This window comes from Amblyomma americanum, chromosome 8 (genome assembly GCF_052857255.1).
Source record: "Amblyomma americanum isolate KBUSLIRL-KWMA chromosome 8, ASM5285725v1, whole genome shotgun sequence".
NCBI lineage: Eukaryota > Metazoa > Arthropoda > Arachnida > Ixodida > Ixodidae > Amblyomma > Amblyomma americanum.
The window spans coordinates 10203942-10220842 of NC_135504.1; the positions used below are offsets into that span (position 1 = coordinate 10203942).

General features: G+C 48.3%; 1 protein-coding gene across 1 annotated transcript in view; it reads right to left on the minus strand.

Moving 5' to 3' along the window:
• Nucleotides 1–16475, minus strand: part of LOC144100904 (uncharacterized) — a 113287-nt gene extending 96812 nt beyond the window's left edge. The window contains exon 1 of the mRNA XM_077633816.1: nucleotides 16266–16475. Within this exon, the coding sequence (XP_077489942.1) occupies nucleotides 16266–16334 (69 nt within the window). The 5' untranslated portion in view covers nucleotides 16335–16475. The remainder of the gene's footprint in view (nucleotides 1–16265) is intronic.
• Between the last annotated feature and the right edge of the window lie 426 nt (nucleotides 16476–16901).

Sequence of the window (16901 nt, forward strand, 5' to 3'; positions counted from 1 at the left end):
CGGGTTCGAACCCGACCGCGGCTGCTGCGTTTTTATGGAGGAAAAACGCTAAGGCGCCCGTGTGCTGTGCGATGTCAGTGCACGTTAAAGATCCCCAGGTGGTCGAAATTATTCCGGAGCCCTCCACTACGGCACCTCTCTCTTCCTTTCTTCTTTAACTCCCTCCTTTATCCCTTCCCTTACGGCGCGGTTCAGGTGTCCAACGATATATGAGACAGATACTGCGCCATTTCCTTTCCCCCCAAAACCAATTATTATTATTATTATTAACAATCCCGGTGTTCAAATTAAGCGAGTGGGAACTAACGACAATCCACTTTACCACAATCGCCGCAGAACACGCGCCACGCTAACTGCCGTTAACCACGACCGACAGAAGGACACGAACGAAATACCGAAAGTCGGGCGAGTTGATGTACGTTTTCATGACGAAAAAATACCGCAAAGGGAACACACAGACCATGCGCTTCAGAGTGCATTGACCGTAGCGTCAGAGTCCATTAGTAGCAAATCATAGTCGTCTTCTGCTTCTTTCAATGAGAATAGTCACCTCGGGTGACGCGCCTTTTCTCGCGGGAAGCACGTGTCAAGCAGCTCAACGAGATCACAAAAGATGGCCGAAAATGGCCGCAGCGTTCAAGGGGCGATAAGCGCGAATAAGAATTGGAAGAAAGCTGGAACGAATGCTGCTCGAAACAACTGCGGACACAGAATCCTTCCCCCCCCCCCCCCCCCCAATCTATCGCTTCTAGCTACTACTAAAATAATGCTAGCTCCGTGCCAGTGTCTTAACCCGCCGCTCTGGCTTAGTGGCTATGACGTGCCGCTGCTAAGCTCAGGGTCACGGGATCGATTCCTGGCCGCGTCGGCCGCATTTCGATGAAGCCGAAATGCATGACACGCCATTGCTTCTTTGCGATGTAAGTGCACGTTAAATAACTCCTGGTGGTCCCTATTAATCCGGAGCCCACCACTGCAACGTCTTATAGCTCGCGAGCAGCGTTGGTATCTCTATTTCCAAGTACCGTACCAAAAATTGCGCCAACAAAATCGCCCTAATTATCATCACACTGGCGCCTACGCCCTCTGCCGGACAAATTCATCGTCATCCCAGTGATCTCGAATTAACCCTTTTCTGCACCAGCTTCCGCCACCCTAACCTCGCCAACTTCTGATCTCATTCAACACGGCGAAGTTCTGGGCCAGTTGGTCCGACATGTTCAACGGTAAAAAGAATCTCGACAGGAACAGGACGTCTAAGCGCCACGTTCTTAATCAAGGCGTAAAGCTGTGACACAGAGGACATACGCCTAAGTAGACATATACGGTTGGACAGCCGCCGCCACAACTCATTTGGTAGGGCAACGTACGCGGCATAGTCGAGATCGGATCTCACTGACGTCAAGTGGTAGCTTTTTCTTTAGTTTCTAATGAGGTTTTTCAAGTAAGAAAAGATTACACTACGAATTTCGACCTGATAAAGGCCGCAAAATAAAAAAGAAACAGGCTCCCCTATGCTTCTATGGATTCGGTGACTGTTGGCTTCCTTCAAATTTACGTCATAATGAGCTCCTCGTGCCCCTACCCTTGTCTGCTTAACCGCCTATAAAAAAAAAAAAAAACCTAAAGGAATCGTTCCGGAACGAGCAATATGCCGTGACTGAAAGCATTTGACTGAAAAAAATATGCAGAGCGAGGTTATATCAGAATTTCTCTGCGAGTTTAGAGCAGCGTTGGGTGTTCACTGCAAAGCTACCCGCGCGTGACTTCATACAGGCTGACGCGGTCTTCATCGCCAGCGCAGCGTCACGATGCTTTGCCCGTGAAGTGGACCGTGCAGAAACACATCTGCATAAATATTCAACGCTGCAGGGAGTTGGCGTGGGAACTGGTGGATGACGCACAGATTTTAGGACAGTATTATCTCGTAGCGAGGTCTGCAACGCTTTGAAAATACCCGTTGCATATTAGCTATGTGCTTGCAAGCTGCAAGTTGACGCATGAGAAAAACAAAAACTGCCTCTTTACTCATGCTCTGTCGCGCGGTAAAAAAACTCTAGTTAGTCGAAAGAACCCTGGAGTCTCTGCATCCCTCACACAGTCATGTTCCACAGCCCTGGAACGCAAAGCTCCATTGAGCAGTTACCTCTGCGGACCTGTATATTATTAATATACTTCCACTGAAGCGTATTTGTCAATTATTCCACTCGTGACAACCATATACTCACAATCCTTACCTAGATGAATGTGAAATGCAAAATTAACCCCTGTATTGAGACGGCAGTGCACGCTGAACGACCTCAGGGGGTTGAAACTATATTTCGAAGTCCTCCACGGCTGGGTCTATCATAGCCGGCATTGTTGTTTACACACCTCGGAACATATTGACATCTAGCTTCCAAAGGACCTCTGTAAATTTTCTTCACAGCTGAACAAAGAGAAGGGTCACGGTAGACAGGTGGCGGGGGAGATGGAGTTATAGGGAGCAAGGAGTTCAGCAAGGGGGAGACCGGAAAGCCTCATCATGCTGAGCAATGTTTCGGCATTTACTCTGTAACACAAAAAAGCAAGTAAAAAGGGACTAACTGCTCTATTTCCTCCTTCCGAGGAACAGCTATAGCTCGTGAGGTGACTGTGGCGGATGTCCCTCTGCAGTTAGCCATTGCTCTTTGAGGGACTAATCGTATACTGGCAACGCAGTTAGTCCTACAAACAACTAACCGCGTGGCACTCATCGTCCCCTGCAGTGCAAGTCTTGTTCGTCAGCTGACTGATGAAGCGTTCAAGAAAAGGGAGTTTTTGCCAGTAACTCCATTCTTGTTTATTAATGCGAGGTGCTTGGGGGAGTGTCTCAGAACTAGATTGCGTATGCGTCGCCTTCGCATTTCGTCGCAGAAAAAGGATTGCAGCTACACAGGGGGCACGCTCGGTACAGCGCTGCATAAACGCATTCCCACCGAATGCCCATTGAAGTCCGTGTATGTCTCCTTCATTGTCCAATACTTCTTTTACTTTGATATGTTCCCAGCCTTCCAAGCTCACCTGGGTAACATGTATATATATATATATATATATATATATATATATATATATATATATATATATATATATATATATATATATATATATATATATATATATATATATATATATATATATATATATATAGGCTTGAGCGGGTCAGCAAATAGGATTATGGCACATTTGATATGGCTTTATAGGACTAACGTCCCAAAGCGACTCGGGCTTTGAGGGACGCCCTAGGCGGCAGGGCTCCGGATAATGTCGACCACCTGAGGCTCTAAGCATGCACTGACACCGCACAGTACAGTGGCCACTGGCATTTGGCTGCAATCAAAATGCAACCGCCGCAGGCGGGATCGAACCCTCGACTTTCGTGTGTTTTAGGATGTCAGTGACCTTAATTGAGACCAGCTGGTGGAAATTATGCGCAGCCCTCAACTACGGCCTTCCTGAAAGCATGACTCGCTTTTGCACGCTAATCCTATAAAGCCAAACCAAATGTGCCAAAATCCTATTTGCTAACCCATTAAAACTTATACAAATTTTTCAATAGGGTGGCCATGCCATATATGCAGTGTGCTCATTTAAACGGGCACTGAGGAAAAATTGGGGTTGGCCTGTATCGATCATACATTAGGTTCTAACAACGAAGCGACCACGCTAACCAAAAACGGGGTTTCATAAGCTAGAAAAGATAAAATAATGAAATACAGATGTCGCCACCAACGACAAATTTCGGTTACTGATTTCGAGACTGTTTTTTTTTTGTTCCGATCCCAGAGGCTACGCCATCATACCGCCATTCACTTGAAAACGGTGGCAACCCGGATCCCAGAGGATACGCCACCGCACCGCTATTCACTTCAAAGACGGTGGTACCCCGTCCCTTTCGGTAAGCCCTTTGAAGGGACTCAGGCCAAGCTGAAGCTGACCTGCATCGACAGAATACAGAGTTCTAATCTCAGAGAGGCTGTTTCCACTGAAAACAGAAACGAGAGAAGGAAGAAAAACGAAATACAAAGGTCGCCACCATCGGCCGTTTTCATAACGAAACTGCGGCTGCGTCAAGGCAGTAAGGAGGGTATGTGTAATACATGTGTTCAAAAGAAGGCAAGCGTAGCAGGAGGTGGCGGTAAGTTAGGTGCGTGGATGACATTAAGAAGTTTTCGGAGACACGGTGGCCGCAGCTGGCAAAGGACAGGGTTAACTGGAGAGACATGGGGCGTAGTCAAGCCGATGATGATGTAATAAATTCCCGGGTTGACAGCGAACGCCTTGCTGCGTCTTTTCACGAATTAAATGCTTATTTCTCTCGTCCTTGGCAAGCACAAGCGAACATCGTCCCGAAACCATGGCGAAGCGGACGCCGAATCTGAAGCCGGAACGCTCCGTGTGAACGGTATCCAGAGGAGAAAAACCTTTCGCACACCAGAGCCGAGGGCGGGATTCGAACCAGCGCCGGCACATACAGAACAGCTTAATTTTCAAACGCCTCAGACCACGGAGTTTCGAATATTACCTAAGCAGGCGGCGCTGTACTTCTTAGACCATGGAGACAGGCGCAGGAATGCCGGGAAGTTGAGTTTTCGTATTTGGCTAGACCGTTGTTGGGCACGATTAAGCCTTAACAATAAGACACTTCTCGCAGCGAACCACAAAGAAATGCTCTTGAAGCTTCGATACAAACGTAACTCTTCGGTTAAATGGACTAAAAATGTGAAAAACGCACTATTAAAATAATTTGATCTGCGCGCAATCGAGAGTCTCGCGGAGCATCTGCCGATTTCGAGGCAGAATGCATGTAGAATACACGTTCGCAGCTCAACGCTAGCCAAGCCTAATGAGAAACCTCCTCTTCCCGGCATCCCCGCGTTGGCTGAGGTGCTCTTTAAGAAACTCGCATAGGCGGTGGCGCCAGCTTTCTCTCTAGCTAATATTGGGAAACATTATACCACACATCACTCAGCCATGGTCCTCAACTCGCCGCGTTGTGCGTTCTAATTAGTACAACTTGCTAGCAGCTAAATCATCACTGTCGTTGCCATCTTCGGTCCATTCGTTATGCGCTCAGAAATAATTTTGCGGCAGCAGTGGTACAGCAGTAGCTGTACAGTGAATGCGGATGAGTCACGAGATAAAAAGGCTTAGCACACGAAGGTGAGAAAGCGGCCGAACGCATCGCTGAGACTGAAAAACGACGGGCGAGCGCGTCAAGCAACGAGAGCAGCGAGGAGACCTGAGCGCACTGCAGCGGATGAGTGCGGCAGCACGTAAAGCACCGAAAGCAGCGAGGGGCACCGAACGCGGCTGCAGCTCCTGAAGCTACGAAAGCAGCCAGGGAGACCAAGCGCGCTGCCCAGCCCGAAGAACAAAAACAGAAGAAGGCGGCGGCACGTACCACAGCCAAGAGCATGTCCGATATTCGAATGCGGCTACCGCCATCTATGAGCCATCCTACAATGTGTTAGGCCTTTCCTGCAATGCAATTCCTGCTTATGCCTCTACCTTCAACGACGCGACAGACTGGAAATTGCTCCTGTGGGTCATTTTTCATCATTTCGCAGTGCTATGAATCCAAAAATATTCCTCCGTTTTTTTTTTCTTTTCGAAGAGAGCAAAAGATTTGAGAGTGCTTCTTGCTTCTGAGGGAAGAAAAGGTAACCTTCTAACCAAAAAGATGCCGTTCATATAGTACACGTATTCCAACTACAAGCAATCATGAACATAAAAATCCACAAATGTATTTGAAATGAATGTAGTGTCTTCAGTGTGGATGAATATCACCATTAGGCGCTGTACGACTGATTTATGCCGAGCTAAAATTCCCGCAATAAATGCGCGCCATAACGAAACTTGAACAAAATATATTTTGTGACACAAATTCAGAGGTTAAAGATTCTAACCCAGAAACTGCGACTTTTAGCGGTTCGGAAGAAAGAGGTTTCCAAGAAGTCACACAATTTTGTGTAATGTGTATAATTCCGGAATAATTGAAAGCTTAGGAACGGCCCCGTTACTGCTTGATTCGGCCCTACTGTCTTTAACACTACACTTTGGACGTTCAGCAATGAACGGCAAATCTATACTGTATTCTGAAAAGGTTAGAACTTGAACGCAGTCAGTCGAAGCGGGGTTTGCTTAAGGTTTTTCCGGCTAACACAAAAACGTTGGTAAAAGAAGTAGAGTGGCATATCTTTCTTTGCAGCTGTCACCCCTAGGCGCTGATGTTAACTAATTAAGCGTCACGATAGAATGGACTTGACCGCTGCTTATAGCTGAGTATACAGATCGAGGATTTCCTTTCTTCAAGCGGTTATGAGAGGAGGTTCAACGATAATTCCGACCATGCACAACGCAACATCTTGATGCAGACATGGCTAAAGGAAGTAAAATAGGGAAATAAAGATTTAGGCGTTACACATACGTAGCAACAAGACACGCCAGAAAAGAGAAAAATGGATGCGCTCTGAGACTCCAGAATTTTCTGTGATAACACAAAGCCCTCACGGTTATATATTTCGTCTTTTGATCAAATGTCGTCATATACCGACATGTACAATGCGATATAGACGTTCTAGCACACTGTTCGGCGTGACATCTCCACTGTCTCATTGCCCAAATTATTTTAAGATAAAAGAAAATTGTCTGTTAAATTTAAGCAACTTATTTCAAATAAGTCGGAGAATAAACGAACGTTAACACTGATCATCTATCTTTATCTTGACTGTAAGCGTGACACAAGACAGAGAGCGGTGCGCCTTCGACTGTATGCGGCCTTTATTTGACGTAAACTCAAGTTTTGATGCTGCCTAGTAAACCTTTAGGCCAGATGTGACTCATTTCAGCAAGCACTAAAACGCACCTATACAACACTTTAAATCCGAACATCGGGTTCAATATTTAGGAGCGATGTTACCACGAGTTTCTCCTAACACTGTTGCTTGCAAGCAACGCCACAGTCGTTTGGAGATTTTTTCTTCGTACAGCGGCAAGCTGTGGTTGCGCAAATAATGTTTTTAGCCCCGATACTTATCGGTACATGTCATCATAAATACCCGAAAACATGATCGAAAGTTTATCCGTGACAAAAGTGCGGTAAGGGTTAACTTCTCGAAGACTGGCCACTCGCCGACGCCAAAGCCGCGGTAGTTAGTGGAATTTTTTCTCCATACAGCGGCAAGCTGCGGTTGTACAAATGATGATTTTAGCACCGATGCTTATCAGTATATACCATCATAAATACGTGAAAGCATGATCGACAGTTTAGTCGTGACAAAAGCGCGGGAACGGTTAACTTCTCGAAGGCCGGCGACTCGCCGACGCCAAAGGCGCAGTGGTTGGGGAAATTTTTCTCGGCACAAAGGTAAGGTGAGGATGTGCAAATAATGTTTTTAGCCCTGATACTTATCGGTGTACATCACCATAGACACCTCGAAACATTATCGAAAGTTTAGCCGTCACAAAAGCGCGGGAACGGTGAACCTCTCGAAGGCCGGCGACTCGCCGACGCCAAAGGCGCAGTGGTTAGGGGAAATTTTTCTCGGCACACAGGTAAGGTGAGATTGTGCAAATAATGTTTTTAGCCCTGATACTTATCGGTATCCATCACCATAAACACCTAGAAACATTATCGAAAGTTTAGCCGTCACAAAAGCGCGGGAACGGTGAACCTCTCGAAGGCCGGCGACTCGCCGACGCCAAAGGCGCAGTGGTTAGGGGAACTTTTTCTCGGCACACAGGTAAGGTGAGGTTGTGCAAATAATGTTTTTAGCCCTGATACTTATCGGTATCCATCACCATAAACACCTAGAAACATTATCGAAAGTTTAGCCGTCACAAAAGCGCGGGAACGGTGAACCTCTCGAAGGCCGGCGACTCGCCGACGCCAAAGGCGCAGTGGTTAGGGGAAACTTTCCCGGCACACAGGTAAGGTGAGATTGTGCAAATAATGTTTTTAGCCCTGATACTTATCGGTATCCATCACCATAAACACCTAGAAACATTAGCGAAAGTTTAGCCGTCACAAAAGCGCGGGAACGGTGAACCTCTCGAAGGCCGGCGACTCGCCGACGCCAAAGGCGCAGTGGATGGGGAAATTTTTCTCGGCACACAGGTAAGGTGAGATTGTGCAAATAATGTTTTTAGATTTGACACTTATCGGTGTACACCACCATAGAAACCTGGAAACATGGTCGGAAGTTTAGCCGTCATAAAAGCGCGTGAACGGTGAACCACTCGAAGGCTGGCGACTCCCCGACGCCAAAGGCGCAGTGGTTGGGGAATTTTTTTCTCGGCACACGGGTAAACAGAGTTTGTGCAAATAGTGTTTTTAGCCCTGATACTTATCGGTATCCATCACGATAAACACGTAGAAACATTATCGAAAGTTTAGCCGTCACAAAAGCGCGGGAACGGTTAACCTTTCGAAGGCCGGCGACTCCCCGACGCCAAAGGCTCAGTGGTTGGGGAATTTTTTTCTCGGCACACGGGTAAGCTGAGGTTGTGCAAATAATGTTTTTAGCCCTGATACTTATCGGTATCCATCACCATAAACACCTAGAAACATTATCGAAAGTTTAGCCGTCACAAAAGCGCGGGAACGGTTAACTTCTCGAAGGCCGGCGACTCCCCGACGCCAAAGGCTCAGTGGTTGGGGAATTTTTTTCTCGGCACACGGGTAAGCTGAGGTTGTGCAAATAATGTTTTTAGCCCTGATACTTATCGGTATCCATCACCATAAACACCTAGAAACATTATCGAAAGTTTAGCCGTCACAAAAGCGCGGGAACGGTTAACTTCTCGAAGGCCGGCGACTCGCCGACGCCAAAGGCTCAGTGGTTGGGGAATTTTTTTCTCGGCACACGGGTAAGCTGAGGTTGTGCAAATGATGTTTTTAGCCCTGATACTTATCGGTATCCATCACCATAAACACCTAGAAACATTATCGAAAGTTTAGCCGTCACAAAAGCGCGGGAACGGTTAACTTCTCGAAGGCCGGCGACTCCCCGACGCCAAAGGCTCAGTGGTTGGGGAATTTTTTTCTCGGCACACGGGTAAGCTGAGGTTGTGCAAATAATGTTTTTAGCCCTGATACTTATCGGTATCCATCACCATAAACACCTAGAAACATTATCGAAAGTTTAGCCGTCACAAAAGCGCGGGAACGGTTAACTTCTCGAAGGCCGGCGACTCCCCGACGCCAAAGGCGCAGTGGTTGGGGAATTTTTTTCTCGGCACACGGGTAAGCTGAGGTTGTGCAAATAATGTTTTTAGCCCTGATACTTATCGGTATCCATCACCATAAACACCTAGAAACATTATCGAAAGTTTAGCCGTCACAAAAGCGCGGGAACGGTCAACTTCTCGAAGGCCGGCGACTCGCCGACTCCAAAGGCTCAGTGGTTGGGGAATTTTTTTCTCGGCACACGGGTAAGCTGAGGTTGTGAAAATAATGTTTTTAGCCCTGATACTTATCGGTATCCATCACCATAAACACCTAGAAACATTATCGAAAGTTTAGCCGTCACAAAAGCGCGGGAACGGTCAACTTCTCGAAGGCCGGCGACTCGCCGACGCCAAAGGCTCAGTGGTTGGGGAATTTTTTTCTCGGCACACGGGCAAGCTGAGGTTGTGCAAATAATGTTTTTAGCCCTGATACTTATCGGTAGCCATCACCATAAACACCTAGAAACATTATCGAAAGTTTAGCCGTCACAAAAGCGCGGGAACGGTTAACTTCTCGAAGGCCGGCGACTCCCCGACGCCAAAGGCTCAGTGGTTGGGGAATTTTTTTCTCGGCACACGGGTAAGCTGAGGTTGTGCAAATAATGTTTTTAGCCCTGATACTTATCGGTATCCATCACCATAAACATCTAGAAACATTATCGAAAGTTTAGCCGTCACAAAAGCGCGGAAACGGTTAACCTCACGAAGGCCGGCGACTCGCCGACGCCAAAGGCGCAGTGGTTGGGGAATTCTTTTCTCGGCACACGGGTAAGCTGAGGTTGTGCAAATAATGTTTTTAGCCCTGATACTTATCGGTATCCATCACCATAAACACCTAGAAACATTATCGAAAGTTTAGCCGTCACAAAAGCGCGGGAACGGTTAACTTCTCGAAGGCCGGCGACTCCCCGACGCCAAAGGCGCAGTGGTTGGGGAATTTTTTTCTCCGCACACGGGTAAGCTGAGGTTGTGCAAAAAATGTTTTTAGCCCTGATACTTATCGGTATCCATCACCATAAACACCTAGAAACATTATCGAAAGTTAAGCCGTCACAAAAGCGCGGGAACGGTTAACCTCACGAAGGCTGGCGACTCCCCGACGCCAAAGGCGCAGTGGTTGGGGAATTGATTTCTCAGCACACGGGTAAACAGAGTTTGTGCAAATAATGTTTTTAGCCCCGATACTTATCGGTATCCATCACCATAAACACCTAGAAATATTATCGAAAGTTTAGCCGTCACAAAAGCGCGGGAACGGTCAACCTCTCGAAGGCCGGCGACTCCCCGACGCCAAAGGCGCAGTGGTTGGGGAATTTTTTTCTCGGCACACGGGTAAGCTGAGGTTGTGCAAATAATGTTTTTAGCCCTGATACTTATCGGTATCCATCACCATAAACACCTAGAAACATTATCGAAAGTTTAGCCGTCACAAAAGCGCGGGAACTGTTAACCTCACGAAGGCTGGCGACTCCCCGACGCCAAAGGCGCAGTGGTTGGGGAATTTTTTTTCTCGGCACACGGGTAAGCTGAGGTTGTGCAAATAATGTTTTTAGCCCTGATACTTATCGGTATCCATCACCATAAACACCTAGAAACATTATCGAAAGTTTAGCCGTCACAAAAGCGCGGGAACGGTCAACCTCTCGAAGGCCGGCGACTCCCCGACGCCAAAGGCGCAGTGGTTGGGGAATTTTTTTCTCGGCACACGGGTAAACAGAGTTTGTGCAAATAGTGTTTTTAGCCCTGATACTTATCGGTATCCATCACCATAAACACCTAGAAACATTATCGAAAGTTTAGCCGTCACAAAAGCGCGGGAACGGTTAACTTCTCGAAGGCCGGCGACTCGCCGACGCCAAAGGCGCGGTGGTTTGGGGAAATTTTTTTCGAAACACGGGCAAGCTGAGGTTGTGCAAAAAATGTTTTTAGCCCTGATACTTATCGGTATCCATCACCATAAACACCTAGAAACATTATCAAAAGTTTAGCCGTCACAAAAGCGCGGGAACGGTCAACCTCTCGAAGGCCGGCGACTCGCCGACGCCAAAGGCGCAGTGGTTGGGGAATTCTTTTCTCGGCACACGGGTAAGCTGAGGTTGTGCAAATAATGTTTTTAGCCCTGATACTTATCGGTATCCATCACCATAAACACCTAGAAACATTATCGAAAGTTTAGCCGTCACAAAAGCGCGGGAACGGTCAACCTCTCGAAGGCCGGCGACTCCCCGACGCCAAAGGCGCAGTGGTTGGGGAATTTTTTTCTCGGCACACGGGTAAACAGAGTTTGTGCAAATAGTGTTTTTAGCCCTGAAACTTATCGGTATCTATCACCATAAACACCTAGAAACATTATCGAAAGTTTAGCCGTCACAAAAGCGCGGGAACGGTGAACCTCACGAAGGCCGGCGACTCGCCGACGCCAAAGGCGCAGTGGTTGGGGAATTCTTTTCTCGGCACACGGGTAAGCTGAGGTTGTGCAAATAATGTTTTTAGCCCTGATACTTATCGGTATCCATCACCATAAACACCTAGAAACATTATCGAAAGTTTAGCCGTCACAAAAGCGCGGGAACGGTTAACTTCTCGAAGGCCGGCGACTCCCCGACGCCAAAGGCGCAGTGGTTGGGGAATTTTTTTCTCCGCACACGGGTAAGCTGAGGTTGTGCAAATAATGTTTTTAGCCCTGATACCTATCGGTATCCATCACCATAAACACCTAGAAACATTATCGAAAGTTAAGCCGTCACAAAAGCGCGGGAACGGTTAACCTCACGAAGGCTGGCGACTCCCCGACGCCAAAGGCGCAGTGGTTGGGGAATTGATTTCTCAGCACACGGGTAAACAGAGTTTGTGCAAATAATGTTTTTAGCCCCGATACTTATCGGTATCCATCACCATAAACACCTAGAAATATTATCGAAAGTTTAGCCGTCACAAAAGCGCGGGAACGGTTAACTTCTCGAAGGCCGGCGACTCCCCGACGCCAAAGGCGCAGTGGTTGGGGAATTTTTTTCTCCGCACACGGGTAAGCTGAGGTTGTGCAAATAATGTTTTTAGCCCTGATACTTATCGGTATCCATCACCATAAACACCTAGAAACATTATCGAAAGTTTAGCCGTCACAAAAGCGCGGGAACGGTTAACTTCTCGAAGGCCGGCGACTCGCCGACGCCAAAGGCGCAGTGGTTGGGGAATTTTTTTCTCCGCACACGGGTAAGCTGAGGTTGTGCAAATAATGTTTTTAGCCCTGATACTTATCGGTATCCATCACCATAAACACCTAGAAACATTATCGAAAGTTAAGCCGTCACAAAAGCGCGGGAACGGTTAACCTCACGAAGGCTGGCGACTCCCCGACGCCAAAGGCGCAGTGGTTGGGGAATTGATTTCTCAGCACACGGGTAAACAGAGTTTGTGCAAATAATGTTTTTAGCCCCGATACTTATCGGTATCCATCACCATAAACACCTAGAAATATTATCGAAAGTTTAGCCGTCACAAAAGCGCGGGAACGGTCAACCTCTCGAAGGCCGGCGACTCCCCGACGCCAAAGGCGCAGTGGTTGGGGAATTTTTTTCTCGGCACACGGGTAAGCTGAGGTTGTGCAAATAATGTTTTTAGCCCTGATACTTATCGGTATCCATCACCATAAACACCTAGAAACATTATCGAAAGTTTAGCCGTCACAAAAGCGCGGGAACTGTTAACCTCACGAAGGCTGGCGACTCCCCGACGCCAAAGGCGCAGTGGTTGGGGAATTTTTTTTCTCGGCACACGGGTAAGCTGAGGTTGTGCAAATAATGTTTTTAGCCCTGATACTTATCGGTATCCATCACCATAAACAACTAGAAACATTATCGAAAGTTTAGCCGTCACAAAAGCGCGGGAACTGTTAACCTCACGAAGGCTGGCGACTCCCCGACGCCAAAGGCGCAGTGGTTGGGGAATTTTTTTTCTCGGCACACGGGTAAGCTGAGGTTGTGCAAATAATGTTTTTAGCCCTGATACTTATCGGTATCCATCACCATAAACACCTAGAAATATTATCGAAAGTTTAGCCGTCACAAAAGCGCGGGAACGGTCAACCTCTCGAAGGCCGGCGACTCCCCGACGCCAAAGGCGCAGTGGTTGGGGAATTTTTTTCTCGGCACACGGGTAAACAGAGTTTGTGCAAATAGTGTTTTTAGCCCTGATACTTATCGGTATCCATCACGATAAACACGTAGAAACATTATCGAAAGTTTAGCCGTCACAAAAGCGCGGGAACGGTTAACCTCACGAAGGCTGGCGACTCCCCGACGCCAAAGGCGCAGTGGTTGGGGAATTTTTTTGTCGGCACACGGGTAAACAGAGTTTGTGCAAATAGTGTTTTTAGCCCTGATACTTATCGGTATCCATCACGATAAACACCTAGAAACATTTTCGAAAGTTTAGCCGTCACAAAAGCGCGGGAACGGTTAACCTCACGAAGGCTGGCGACTCCCCGACGCCAAAGGCGCAGTGGTTGGGGAATTTTTTTCTCGGCACACGGGTAAACAGAGTTTGTGCAAATAGTGTTTTTAGCCCTGATACTTATCGGTATCTATCACCATAGACACCTAGGAACATTATCGAAAGTTTAGCCGTCACAAAAACGCGGGAACGGTCAACCTCTCGAAGGCCGGCGACTCCCCGACGCCAAAGGCGCAGTGGTTGGGGAATTTATTTCTCAGCACACGGGTAAGCTGACGTTGTGCAAATAATGTTTTTAGCCCCGATACTTATCGGTATCTATCACCATAAACACCTAGAAACATTATCGAAAGTTTAACCGTCACAAAAGCGCGGGAACGGTTAACCTCTCGAAGGCCGGCGACTCGCCGGCGCCACAGGCGCAGTGGTTTGGGGAATTTTTTTCTCGGCACACGGGTAAGCTGAGGTTGTGAAAATAATGTTTTTAGCATCGGCACTTATCGGTATACATCATCATAAGCACCCGAAGACAGGATCGAAAGTTTAGCTGTGAGAAAATCGCAAAAACGGTTGGCCTCTCGATGACCGGCGACTCGCTGACGCTGATTTTCCCGCTTTTTCTTTTATTTTCCGATTGACTGCGCAACCAAAAATGAATGTCTAAATTGAGGCACGTGATAACCGAACATATGCGTGACAATTTCGTCTTGTCACGCTTAGAAATCAGCGCGAAAGCTTAGGAGCGGGAAACACGTGGCCTCGAATGGCCAGCGGCGCCAGCGAAGCCTCGCCCGATCAGAAGACGGGTCTTTTTTTCTCCCTCTGCATCAGAATTACGCCGCCTAATGTGCTTAACACTAAAGTATCTGATATTACCGCGGCAGTTTTCGCGATTCGCGCGGAAAAAACCGCATCCAGTACACTTCAAAAACGCCACGTTGCCCGTTTCGCGCCAAACCACATTTCGCGCCAAAACTTTTGGGGCGCGCGCGCGCGCGCCAGCTTGCGCGCGTTTTTAGCACTCATCTTCTGCCAGACGGTGTCACATTATCCGAAACTCCGTAGAAAAAGTGAAAGTGCAGTCAGAACGACCTATCTGTAGGCCGCAGAACAGTGACGGTGCCTCACCACTTACCGCGCAGCTTCAGCGACGACTACGACAGGACGAGACACGCGCGTGATCCTATAATATCACCACCACGTGGCACCACTACTGCATGGAAAGTTCCCGCGCAATCGAACAAAAAAGTCATAAAAAAGTTTACAAAACCAAAGGCGCCCGCTGGCAGAAAGTTTCCGAATTAGCGATTATAATTCTTGAGCACGCATTGTAATAACGCCGAAACTGCACACGCCAGGGTGTGGCCAGAGCGGTCACCACTGTTCTAGGTGCGCGTGCGCGTTCCTAGTTTTCTTTTTCTTGTTTTTTAGTTCGTCTGCAGCGGAGACGAAGGACAGTACGGCGAGTCGCTGCTGCGAACCACGTGTAACACGCTCACATTCCTTCGTCGCTCACAGCGCCACGCCAACGCGAGGCGGAGCTTCTTTATCAACGCATCGCAGCCGCCTCCTTGTGCGACGCCATTTTTAAAAGCCCGCAGCGATCGCTCCGTCTCACGCTCGGACTCTGGCCCGCCAAGCCTCGTCAGCTAGGTCGTCGAAAACGCCCCGAAAGGCACGCGAAATTGACTGCAACGAACGACGCTGGGTAGTAGTCCCGTAACGCATTTTTGTATTTTTTTTCTTCGTTTCTGCCACCTTTTCTTTCTCTTAATTTATTAGCGCGGCAGCCTAACACATGTGCGACGAGTCTATATTGCATTTTCGCCCACCATACCCCGCTTCCCCCCCCCTCCCCCCTAGCTCCAAATAAGCCTCAGATGTCGACTGCGCTAACGCCTAGCGTTAGGGAGCTCTCTTAGCCGCATTTCTTTTCCTACAGTGCGGATCCGTGATTTGGGATACGAAAGATTGACACAGATTTCAATATAGCGGAGGCGTAATCTTGTGATGTGAACTTGTGTATTCAGAGCGGTGGTTCGATAAACACGCCAGCCGAACTGATCGCTTGCGCAGTCCCATTCAGATTACAGACGGGAGGTATCAGCAACTTTAGAGAAGTATCGGCCATTTTATTTACCATTTTAGCCACCTGTTCTTTTTTCGAGCCAGAGTAAGAAGTGACGGGCAAGTTTACGAGAACGAACTGCGTTATTGCCCTCAACGGATTTCTATCACACAGAGATACTGTTGGCGTTCGTCACTTAGCGCCACCGTGCGTCGTTCAGGGGAGGCAGACCAGGGCTCACACTGAGTGTCGAAAAAAAAAAAAAAACCCAGCGCGTGAGCGTCCGCGCCCCAGCGCGATAACAATAGCATGGCGTCGGCCCGTCAGCCGCGCAGACGACGAACGAAAGAGCGGGTCTGCTCGCGCAGCATTCGCGCCGTCTGCTCCCGCACGGAAACAACGCGAAGGCTCCTCCTTGCGCCCAAAAAACACACACAAAGAAAAGCAGTGGCGTCAAATTGGGGGCGAAACGGGATAAACAAAAGCGGCAACTCACCTGCGACTCAGCGAACGAGAGTAGGGCCTGAGGTTGGTTGGGGATTCGGGCACGGAACGCTGCGCACATGACTGCTGCGACGTACTGCGGTGTGTGCTGCGGTGGTGGTGGTGGTGGGGGGTAAATAGCAGTCAAGGACAACTGTTGCCCCTGCGCGCACAGCCAGCCTGCCAGCCAGCACCCCCGACGCTGCCGACTTTGAACGCACGCAGACGAAATGCGCAGGAGAAGCAGACGACAGACGGGCACGGCGGCGCGCGCGCGCGAGCGCGAGCGCGGTTATCAATGTTGCCAACGCGCGACGTGTTCGCCGCCGAGATTGACGGGGCAAAGACCTGACCGTTTGATGTTTCGCTTATACGGTGCGTCCAGGGTTTCTTTTCGGTGTCTGGAAATTTGCCGGGTCATGAAACCGTTTCGTAAATGTTCAGAGCTCCAAGAAATGTTCAAACTGCGCAAAAGACGAGGACATAGGCAACGAGGAACATACAAACCACCACGGGCGCATACTGCCATTTGTTTATTCACGAAAAGGCAACACAGCCTATATCAAGTGGAAAACCCAAGCTCGTGACCGCCTCGTCAATCGCACATGCGCATATGAAATAGATGAGAGAGCACAGCTTACAAATCGTG